We start from the raw sequence: 10,666 nt of genomic DNA on the forward strand, positions 1-10,666 counted from the left end.
AGACGGCATGCATATTGTAGAAGCGAAGGGGCGCTTTGGATCCAGGAATGGCAAGACCAGCAAGAAGACTCGAGGCCACTCTCAGTTTGATTTTGTTTTTATCTTATCTCCAACGATTCCTTTTGTTCCTGAGAATAACTCCAGCTCTCACATCCTGTAATCTTTGTGTTCTTGCTTGCTGCAATTCTTTGGATTCCATCCTTATCTCCCTCCAGGTCTAGATGGATTCAGAGTTAAGTTTATCATTATTAAATAAAAACTAAACCAGTCCTCTTCTCTGCTCTGGGAATAGCTCTCCTGCCACAGCCCCTCATCCCCTGAAAATGTGCGCCTGCGCAGGGCTTGTCTCCACCCCCTGGTCAGGAGCACCAATCAGCTGCCGAGCCAGCCAGTCACTGTCTGTAGTGGTGTTGAAACGGCCTGAGACACTGACAGATGAGAGCCTCAGCAGCTTGGCAGCCCCACATATTCTGACCGCACTTATTTCTAGCCGCAGCCTCCAAACAGGCGCCATTTCAAAGGACATCAACACAGTAGCCAAGTGCATTGGGGCTGGGGCTGAGGCTGGAATTGGGACCGTGTTTGGGAGCCTCATCACTCGTTATGCCAGGAACCCTTCTTTAAAGCAACAGCTCTTCTCCTACGCCATTCTTGGCTTTGCCCTCTGAGGCCCTGCAGCTCTTTTGCCTGATGGTGGCCTTTCTCATCCTTACTATGAGAAGGAGCCGTCTCCACCTCCCATAGTTCTTTCTCCCGTCTCATCTGCCCTGTATGTTCCTTTTCCTATACTTCCCCAGGCAGCCTGGGGAAAAGTGGTAGGCTCAGGGTTTGACCGAGGAAAGACAAATAAATACTGCATTAGAAAAACAAAAAAACTAAACTACTTACCCCCCAAATAAATCATGTTTGTGAAGTATGACAATGCTTGCCACATGGTAAGCACTAAATAAACAGCACTGTTATGTGATATGATAATAAAACTGGAAATACACAATGCTGGCTATGAAGGGTTCTTCCTAAACTAGCGAACCTGGATCAAATCAAAGCTTTGTTTTAATTACTAGTTTACAGGAAATATAGATGATAAAAGAATAAGACCACCACATCGTGGTGAAATGAGGGACACTTGACATGACAAATAACTCCAGTTTCTCTGACAAATTTATGACATGGAAATAAAAGGGGTGGATGAAAGAGACTGTTCAGAATAATAGAAACCTAAGAGAAATCTAAAAACCAAATGCACAAAGGAAATCGAATTACCATCATTGGTTTAGTTTTTTGAATAAAAAAATAAAAAATTAAAAAATTAAAAAAAAAGACTTTTTTTGACAAACAAAAAAGTTTGAATATAGATTTGGATCTCAGTAATAGGAAAGCATTATTGTTAATATAGTTAAGTATTATTTGACACATGGCTATATTTTTTTAAATTCTCATGAGTTATAGATTATACTGAAGAATTTATAACAAACAGATGAAACAAGTATGGCAAGTATTAAGTAGATTCTACTTAGATAGCCTCCATGTTTTCTTGGGTGAATACTCTACTTTGCAGAGGATTGTGGGAGAGCATCCCTTCTGTGAGTGGCTCTAGAAGGATCCTATAAATCTGCCAGGCTGTGGTGGCACCACCAGGGATGCAGGGCTCCAATAGACCCAGTACACCCTTAGTCTTCAGGGTCCAATACAAATCCCCAGCCTCTAGGAACCATTCTCCTTGGAAGTTTCTGGGCCCAGTGGGTACCATGTAACTGAGCGCGTCATTCCTGTTTTTCACCACAAACATATGCCTGCACACATAAAGCGGACCATATTTCCCTCTAAGAGCAAAGCCACAATGAGGGGTTGGTTTCTGCCCAACATATTGGTGTTAAACAAAATCATGGGTGAGACCAACACTATGTTATGAAGCGAAGCTCCATAATCACTGAAAACAGTAAAATTATGTTCCAAGACACAGAGAATTTCAGAGCTGGAAGAAAGATTAGATATTATTAAATCCAGACATTTCAAAGCTTAGGACTCTGTGCATGTACCACAGAGTGGCCTTCTCCTTTTGCTTGTAAAACAAAACAAAACAAAACAAAACCTCAGAATTGTAAATTTATCCTAAGACAAAAATAATGTTTTTCCCTTTTGGCTGAAATTATGTCTCTGGGTGGTTAATTACCTTACATTTTTCTCAATCTGATCAGTTTTCTATTTTGATTTAAAAAATAAGTCAATTTCTATTTAATAGAAATCTTTTAAACTATGGGATCCATAAAAGACAAAAAGTTAGCAAAAGTGTTTCACGGTGGAGCCGAGACTGGGAACCAGTAATCTGGTCCAATTTCCCCATGTCACTCTATGAGGAAATGGAGGGCTCCCAGTGGAGAAGCTAATTGATTAAGGTTGAGAGTTGGTGGTAAAGTCAGGACTGAGACCCAGACGCCTGCCTCAGACCGTTGCTCTTCTCCTCACATGCCCCTTGTCCCGAGATTCTGGTAGAGTGCAGCCTCCCTGTGCTATGAAGTATACTGAGCACATGAACCCCAGAGCTATTGTGTGAGTAACCCTGGCCTGTCCCAAGCAAGCAATACCTACAGGAAACTTCTACTTAATCGTGCTTGTCTTCCAATTTAGGACTGATTTCAATACTATTAATAACCACCTAAAGCTAATATAATATTGAATGGCAACTGTAATTAAATATACCGGGGGGGTGCCAAAAAAATGTATACAAGTGAACACTTTGACCAATGTTACTCAAGCAGCAGTTTGCTGTAATCAGAAGTGTCTGGACACTGATGGTAACCACTTTGAGCACCTCTTGTCATTGCAGAAGTCAAATGTGACTAGTATTCATCTTTTGTCATTGGTATATATTATTACAATGTTAATAGTTTTCCTTTCTTAAAATGTGCATACGTATTTTTGGCACCGTCTGTATACACAGTCACGGGATGTACAGTATAGAGAATATAGTCAATGGCATTGTAATAACTATGTATGGTGTCAGGTGGGTAGTAGGCTTGGTGGGATTACCACTTTGCGAGGGGCCTAAATGTCTAATCATGTTGTTTTGCACATCTGAAACTAATAATTAAAAAACAATACTATGATTTATTGTTCACCCTGTGCCAGGTACACAGTACTGAGGTAGGTACATATTTATGTGCATTTTATGGATGAAGAAACTGAGGCACAGAGAAGCTAAGTAACTTGCCTGAGTTTATGCAGCTAGTCAAGGGCAGAGCGTGGTCCACACTTGAACCTGTCCAGAGATGGAGCTCATTACAGTCTAAGATGCTTTGCATTGTTTACAGGTCCCTAAACATGATTCAAATTTTTCCTAAGATTTTCTCATACCATTAAAGTTGCAAATCAGGACAAAAGATCCGCACTTTCTGATGTTTACTTCAGCAGTTATAAACACTGTATTTATGACTGTGGTTTAACTCGTATCTGTGAAAAGTTATCCAGCAACATTTTCATGGAACCTTTGCCCTAGTGCAGGGAGCAGCATTCAAATTCAGAGCTACATACACCGAATCGTTCAAAGTGACTATCAGGTGATGGAGGAATGCAGAAGTAAGGCATGAAGGTCTTTCAGCATGATGAAGAACAAGAATCATTTTGAAATCAGGGAGGAAAATATATTCCAGTGACCAGCCTTTCAGAGGACAGTCACTGAACTTTAGTTTTAGCTGGAAGAGCATTAAATTAGGAATCAGAAGGCTTGGGCCCTGTCTGGGTTCTGCCGCTGCCTTGGTCTCCTGCCTTGGCAAGTGACTTTTCTCTAGGCCTGTTTTCTCACCTGTACCAAGAGCCTGGACAATGCTCGCCGACGCCTACTGTCACTTCAGCCAAGAGTGTGGGCAGAGCAGAGGCTCCCAAACCAGGTGCCTTCCAATTTGCTGGCTTTGATCTGTCCCTGCTCTGCATCACCAGGGAAAGCCTCAATGTAGGGGAAAGTTCTCCATCTATGTGGGGGAAGTGGCAAGGAGCTGTGAGCATCCCCATCCCATTTGGGTCTGAGGATTCTTGTGGGTGTCAACAGGCCTCCCCAGCAACCCAAAGCATCCCCACTCCCCTTCACAGTTTGATCTCAAGCAATGAGTACGTCCCCCTAACAATACTGGGCAGACACGGCTCAGCAGTCACCTGAGTTGAAATGACCCTGCCTGAAACAGGAGGTGGAAAAGATTAGGACCTACAGAGACTCATGCAGGCTCCAAAAAACAGGGTTGGCTGAGTAAACCTTAGTAGTAGCAGCTGGTTTTCAGGCTTTGGAAGGTGTGGCTTTTCTCTCCACTGATCCTTTCCATGTTCCGTTTTGGTCATTCGGCTCCTTGTTCTTCCGGGAACTCGCTGGGCTTTGCTGGTACTATTCCGTCTGCGGGAAATCCCACTCCTTCCGCAGACACGAACCTGGCTCACTCCCGTCCACAGTGCAGGTCTCCGCTTGTGTCCCATTATTAGGGGGCCTTTCCCGACCACCCTGTAAAAGCACACTCCCCATTTGAACCTCTCCCCTGAGGGCAGCACTTGTCTTCACTGCCTTTACCAGTCTGACATGTATTTGTTTCTCTCCACACTAGAATGTGCCTATGTAAGAGCAGAGACTATTACAGCTAGATCCCTAAGTACTAACATGCAGGAAGTGCTCAAGAAATATTTGCCGGATGAATGATTCCATTCTTCTGCATTTCCACTGCTACCACCCCATTCCCTGCCACCCGAGTAGCCTCTTAACTGATTTCCTCACAACTGCACGCCACCCACCAACCTTCCCCAGGGGTCTCTTCACACACAAATCTGCCCATGTTGTTCCCCTGCTGACAATGCTTCGAGGAGCTCCTCAATGTCCTGAGAATCAAGTCCCAATTCCTGCAGCGAGGCCTGTGTGACCTGTCCCCGTGGCCCTCCCCTCATTCTTTTGGCTGCAGCCCTGCTGGTTTTGGTGCTTGCACCCACCAGGCTCTCATCATGGGGCTTTTCACATGCAACTCCCCACACCCCACCTGCCTTTGCAGCCCAAACGAGCACAGCAGAGAGCAGATGGTAAGAGCCTCACTCCAGCGCTAGATTCTGTGGCTTTGAAACTCAGCTCTGCCACCTAGTAGCTTTGTCACTTTGGGTAGAAGAATATTTAAAGCTTTGTTCCTCAGTTTCCTCATCTGTAAAATAAGAATACTACCACCTACCTCACAGGGTTGCTATGGGAATTATATAAACAAACTCACATACAGGACTGGCCCACAGGAAGGGCTGAGGGTTTATTGTCAGTATTGTTCCTGGGGTCGCCTGCCCTGACGCCCAGACCGAGTGAAACCCCACCATGAAACACGTCCACCCCCAGGCGGTGCTCCTCTTCAAACTCCTACCCAAGGCTTTCCACCCCCAGATCACAGTCTCTGTGAAGGGCACCACACCACCTACCGCAGGCCAGGCCTGAGGTAGATGCAAAACACGTCAATTCCTCACTCCTTCCCTCAACCAGATACCTCTGGGTCAGGGACACAGAAGGGGACACGAGGCCCTCCCTAGCCACCTCCAATGAGTCTGGTGTCTGTCAGTAGCCCTCGGGTGGTGAGAAAAGCCACCAAAACAACCTACAGCCTGAATGACAGACTTGTGAGCTGTGAGCTAAGCTCAGTCTCTGGCCTTTTAGTCCATTAAGTCACTCAGTGTGGTTACACGCAGAAGAGCTTGTCCCTTAGGGAGCTCGATAGGAGTGACTCTCTCAGCGCTGAGCACCCTAAAGGGCAGCAGACCCCTTCACGGGGTGAGTTACCTCTGCAATGCTTAAAGAACAAGCGCCCTGTGGCATTTGCAGGGCAGGAGGCTGAGCAAGCTCTACTGCAAGTGGACAGAAAGGTCTGCAGTCTAGACTAGTTTACCTTCCAGTATCAGGAAACAAGCTGGTGGTCCACATGTGGGTAGGGAAGTCCTTGACCTGCTTTTCCTGGTACTTTAGTCTCTATCAGGCCACCCAAAGGGAAAGAAGCAGACACGCCACAGCTAGAAAACACTAGTCTTTATCCAGAGCCCGACGGGGGAAAGGCGAGGGTGTCAGGTGCCCGTCTCCACCTCCACCACTTCCGCCCAGGTGCTGAAGCCCAGGTCCTTGTGGATGAGCACCAGGCTGGGGGTGGGGCCAGGCCCCTCCGGCACCACAAAGCACTTATCCTGGCTCTCAGAAATGGTGACCTCGAAGACGTCCTGGGCCTGGGACCCGTCCTCTTTGCTGCCTGTGTCCAGCAGTTCCGGCTCAGTCTGCAGCAGCACCACAGTGGGCTCAGAAGCAGGAGACACGCAGGGTGGACTAGAGGGCACCCCAGGCTGGTGACTGAGCTGGTGCCGCTTGAGGCTTTGGGGGAGGGTGTAGCCCATGCCACAGGTGGGGCAGCGGTAGGGCTTGTCGGCCAGGTGGGACTTGAGGTGGCGCCTCAGCTTGGTAGCCAGTGTGTAAGCACGGCCACACTGGGGGCACGGGAAGGGCCTCTCCCCTGAGTGCAGGCGCTCGTGAGCACGCAGTGTATGGGGGTCTCGGAGGGCCTTCCCACACACAGGGCACAAGTGGGCCTCCCCAGTGTGGGAGATGAGATGGCGCCTCAGCTCAGGCAGCTGGGGGAAGGCGTCGGCACAGTGCGGGCAGCGGTAAGGGCGCTCCCCTGTGTGCAGCCGCAGGTGCCCACGTAGGTTGCCCCGCTGGCGGAATGCCCGGCCACAGTGTGGGCACAGGAAGGGCTTTTCCCCCGTGTGGAGCCGCATGTGGTTCCGCAGGGAGCCCTGGTTGGCCAGGGGCCGCCCACACACGGGGCACGGGCATGGGGCGGGGGCAGCTGGCACCTGGTGGGTCTTGCGATGCAGCCGCAGGGAGGGTCGGCGGGCGAAGGCCTTGCCACACTGATCACAAGCGAAGGGTCGCGCACCTGAGTGGACCACCTGGTGTTCTTTGAGGTCTCGCCGGGTGCCGTAGGCCTTGTCACACTGTGGGCAGGGGAAGGGCCGCACCCCACGGTGGCCCAGTGTGTGGGCTTTGAAGCTCTCCTCTGAGCTGTAGCTCTTGCCACACTCAGTGCAAAGGAAGGGCTTGTGGCCCGTGTGCACGAACGCGTGCTTCTTCAGGTGGCACAGCTGCAGGAACGCCTTGCCACACTCCCCACATCGGTACCGTCGCCCCTGTCTCGGGGAGCTGCCCACCAGGCCAGGAGAGCTCCGCAAGTGTGCAGAGAAGCTGGAGTGCTGCTCTCCAGCCTGCTGCGCCCCGGGCTCTGAGGTCTTTGTTCTGGGTGGGCACTGATTACGGGGGCTACGTAACTTTTTGACCAGGTAAGCGTGCACCTGGGTGCCCCCGGCAGAAGAGGAGGAAGTGGCCTCACTGCTCTCTAGGCCCCGCTGGGTAGTGGAGCTGCTCTGAGGTTCAGGTGGCGTCTGTGTCTGGGGCAGGTCCTCCTTGTCCATGCTGCCATCCTGAGTCAATGGAGCAAGTGGTTGGCTCTCCTTGGAAAGTTGGTCCTGGGTTTGGGGCTTAAGTCCAGAGCTCACCATACTCTCTGCCTGGAGGTTGGGGGGTGATTGGTGACTAGGATCTGCAAGGCAAGAATGGAGTGCTGGGGTTAGTAGAGATTGTAGCAGGTAGTCACAGTGATGTCACCTGGAAATTAGAAATCTGCGTCGTCTACTCAGCCCCTGAACTTCAATGGGAGCAAGGACACCAATCTTTTCCCTGGAGCATGAGCCACATGGCCATTTATCTTCCTGTCCAGTCTCAGGTGCCTCCTGGGGAAGTATTGGGAACCACAGTGCCCCAGACACCTGCATAATCACTAGAGTAAGGCCCCCTGTTCTCCCTCTGGACACGCACTTAGGATGAGTTGAGACCATCACCTCCTCACCTTAACTCATCTGAAAATAAAGGAACCTCTATCCCCACCCCAGATAGAAGAAACATAAGAAACTGGAAACCTTATACATAGCTTCTATCTTTATCAACATGACCTTACTGTTCCAGGAAACTTATTCAGGAAGATAAAAGTTGCAAATATCTACACTGTTCACTCCAAGGAAAAGACTCACGACTCTTCAATAGAAAGCTTCAAACGATAGTTTATTCCCCAAGACTCTATAAACCTTTTGCCTAAAAACTCTCGCCTTGCTGTGTCCACAAATCCTAAATTATTATGTTATGATCCTTAACCAATCCAAATAAAGCCCTATCCCCACCCCCAAGTGAAAGATCCACTTTATACCAGACTTTAAAATTTCAATAAATACCCAGGCTCACTTTGCCCTTCCCCCTCAGAAAAGCTACTAAGACTCTGTAGTGTTCGCCCTTACCTTCTTGAGCCGTAAGCTCTACTGTTTCTTATCAACAAGTTTTCTTGGTAATAATTTGGGAAGCCAGCATTTATCTGACACATACCTGTGCAAGGTTCGGCCGCATCCTCCTCAGGAGAGACCACTTCCTGTTGTACAGCAGAGTCCCCTTCTGTCACCACAACCATGGCTGTCTCTTCTTCTAGCCTGGGCTGGGTGGGGCTGAGGCCCTTAGAGGGAGACCCCGGCCACAGCAGCAGCTCAAAGCCTGGCAGCACGACCCGGCACACCTGCAGGTGGAGCCTCTCGCTGATCCACACCGGGGCCACGTTTTCCTCACCCTGCAGCCTGCTCCGCTGCACCAAACTGCAAAGCAGAGCAAGAGCTAGCTCAGGAGACCCTGTCCAAGTGGTCCTCTCTGAAAGCCCCAGCCCCTAGTCAGTCAGCATCCTAAACGACCCCATGCCTTTGGAAAACTCACTGCAAAAGATCACTAAGTAGGGAATTACAGTTGGCTCCGGTTCTATCCCAATGCCACAACAGAAAGCCTCAAAGGAGCAACTTGACTACATACTCTCCTGTAACTTACCTGGTCCAGCCTGAACTCTGCTCACAAGCACACACGTCTCCCCATGGGCCTAGTGACACGTCCTGAAATAAACCAATAAAAGTCCTTCTCCCATGTGTTTGAGGGGGCCAGAGTGGGGGAAAAAACAAAAACAAAACAGATGTAACCTCTCCTGAGACAGATCTAAGACGAAGCCCCTGGAAGATGAACAGTCTCTGGTTCTGCCTCTACAGGACTGTGTTGTCTGATTTTTCCTTCAGTAAAGACTAAAAAGTGTCCCTCCCTCCCGAGGGTGTGGAGAATTACCGCCTTCAATGAATACCAAACAGATAAAGTGGTAAGAGAAACAGCAACTCTTTTCTGTTGTACTTCTTATGCAATTAAACTGCTTACCTGTGCTATTCCATCTATTGCTCCAAATAACCTTGGACGATTAAAATAAAGGAAACAGCCATTCCTTTATTTTACGTAAGTTAAATGAGACATGCCATTTAGTAACTAGCTAGGGACTAAGGCCGGGATACAATCCCACGGCTATTTAATTCCAAAATCTTTACTCCTGACTTTTGTCACCGATGACACTACATTAATCCAGCTTATAACAACTTTTTGCACCTCGATTCCTTAACTATTGCATGTGAGGTGAAGAGACAGTTCTGGAGAGAAGAGTCAAAACCATATGCTATCTCCTGAAAATACCCCACTTCTTCTGACAAACTGGAGAGCTGTCCAGAGACTTTTGAACCGCTTCCAAGGCTTTAGTGACGGAGAGGAGATGTACTATCCCTCAATACCTTCTCCTGCCGTGGTTTCACTCCCTCGCCCTTCTGCTCTGAGACAGGCTCCTCTTCCAGCGGCCCCCAGAGCAGTCCCGGCTGCAGAGGCTCCCCGACACACCAGACTCCCAAGCGCTGTTCCTCGGCCAGTGAAGGACCAAGGGCCAAACCCCGGGGCAGGCTCTTTAGAGCGTGGACGGCTCGGGTCGGCCAGGGTGGGAAGTCTTTGAGGCCCTGAGCACAGCCTTCTCCGGAAGGGCTCCATCCTGAGCCCGGGTCCAGGCGCGGCTCAGGGGCTGCAGGAAAATAGGAAGGCAGTGAGGGAGTGGCCCAAGAGGTCGTGGGACGGGGGTTGGGAGAGGTGCCGGAGGAAACTGCAGGTCCAGCCAGGCCTTAGGAGTCTGAGGTATCGCTAAGGGTTCTCGGGGGGCCCCTGAGGGATTTGCGGGGGTTCGAGGGCTCTGGAGAAGCCCCCAGTGACTGAGGGCACCAGAGGAGGCTCTGGGGCTCGGGAGGACAAGGGTCGTGGGGGAGAAAGTTGGCCAGAGAATATCAAGTGTTTCTAGGCCACAGTCGAGGGTCGGAGACATCGGAGGTCACTCACCGAACTGCAGTCTCTCCCCCTGCAAGAGCAGCTCCTCCGCCTCCTCCATCCCGGGTCAGAAAGCCTCCCTCCGCCGGAAGTGAGCATCGCCTTCTCTGCTCCTCCCGGAAACAGTCATTGACTTCCAAATTTCCTCTCAGGAAAGAATCGTCCGAGTCAGACGTCATTGGTGCGCAGGACCGGGAGTTTGGCAGTACTCGTGAAGCAAAACTCTATCAGAGAACCATACGAGTTTAGGACTCCGGAGATCCACCAGGGATTCGGAGAAATAGGAACTAATCGATCCAGCCGCCTCCTTTCGGGAGGGAAGAGTCGGACAGTTATGCTACCCTTCCCGTAGGCGGGCACCGACAGGAAGTTGGCGGGGCTCCAGGAAAGGCCATGTTTGGACCGGGCGGGGGTCGGAAG

At 49.8% G+C, this 10,666-nt stretch overlaps 2 protein-coding genes across 2 annotated transcripts; one reads left to right on the forward strand and one right to left on the reverse strand.

The window, feature by feature from the left end:
• The first annotated feature begins 323 nt into the window (after nucleotides 1-323).
• LOC117030064 (ATP synthase F(0) complex subunit C2, mitochondrial-like) lies at nucleotides 324-668 on the forward strand. The gene has a single exon (XM_033119703.1). It carries the CDS (start codon nucleotides 324-326, stop codon nucleotides 666-668), a length of 345 nt encoding a protein of 114 aa, XP_032975594.1.
• A 5,342-nt stretch (nucleotides 669-6,010) lies between these two features.
• ZNF408 (zinc finger protein 408) lies at nucleotides 6,011-10,653 on the reverse strand. Its single transcript, XM_033119611.1, has 5 exons — nucleotides 10,259-10,653; nucleotides 9,673-9,950; nucleotides 8,900-8,961; nucleotides 8,417-8,676; nucleotides 6,011-7,583 (listed from the first exon to the last, which is right to left on the reverse strand). Exons 1-5 carry the CDS (start codon nucleotides 10,305-10,307, stop codon nucleotides 6,061-6,063), a joined length of 2,172 nt encoding a protein of 723 aa, XP_032975502.1. The 5' UTR covers nucleotides 10,308-10,653; the 3' UTR covers nucleotides 6,011-6,060.
• Between the last annotated feature and the right edge of the window lie 13 nt (nucleotides 10,654-10,666).

Source organism: Rhinolophus ferrumequinum, chromosome 11 (assembly GCF_004115265.2).
Source record: "Rhinolophus ferrumequinum isolate MPI-CBG mRhiFer1 chromosome 11, mRhiFer1_v1.p, whole genome shotgun sequence".
NCBI classification, from domain to species: Eukaryota; Metazoa; Chordata; class Mammalia; order Chiroptera; family Rhinolophidae; genus Rhinolophus; species Rhinolophus ferrumequinum.

Coding starts and splice junctions, on each gene's coding strand:
- LOC117030064 (XM_033119703.1), top strand. CDS start 324: ATGTGCGCCTGCGCAGGGCTTGTCTCCACCCCCTGGTCAGGAGCACCA.
- ZNF408 (XM_033119611.1), bottom strand. CDS start 10,307: ATGGAGGAGGCGGAGGAGCTGCTCTTGCAGGGGGAGAGACTGCAGTTC. Junction 9,951..10,258: donor GGGGGAGAGACTGCAGTTCG/GTGAGTGACCTC, acceptor ATTTTCCTGCAG/CCCCTGAGCCGCGCCTGGAC. Junction 8,962..9,672: donor TGAAACCACGGCAGGAGAAG/GTATTGAGGGAT, acceptor GGTTTATTTCAG/GACGTGTCACTAGGCCCATG.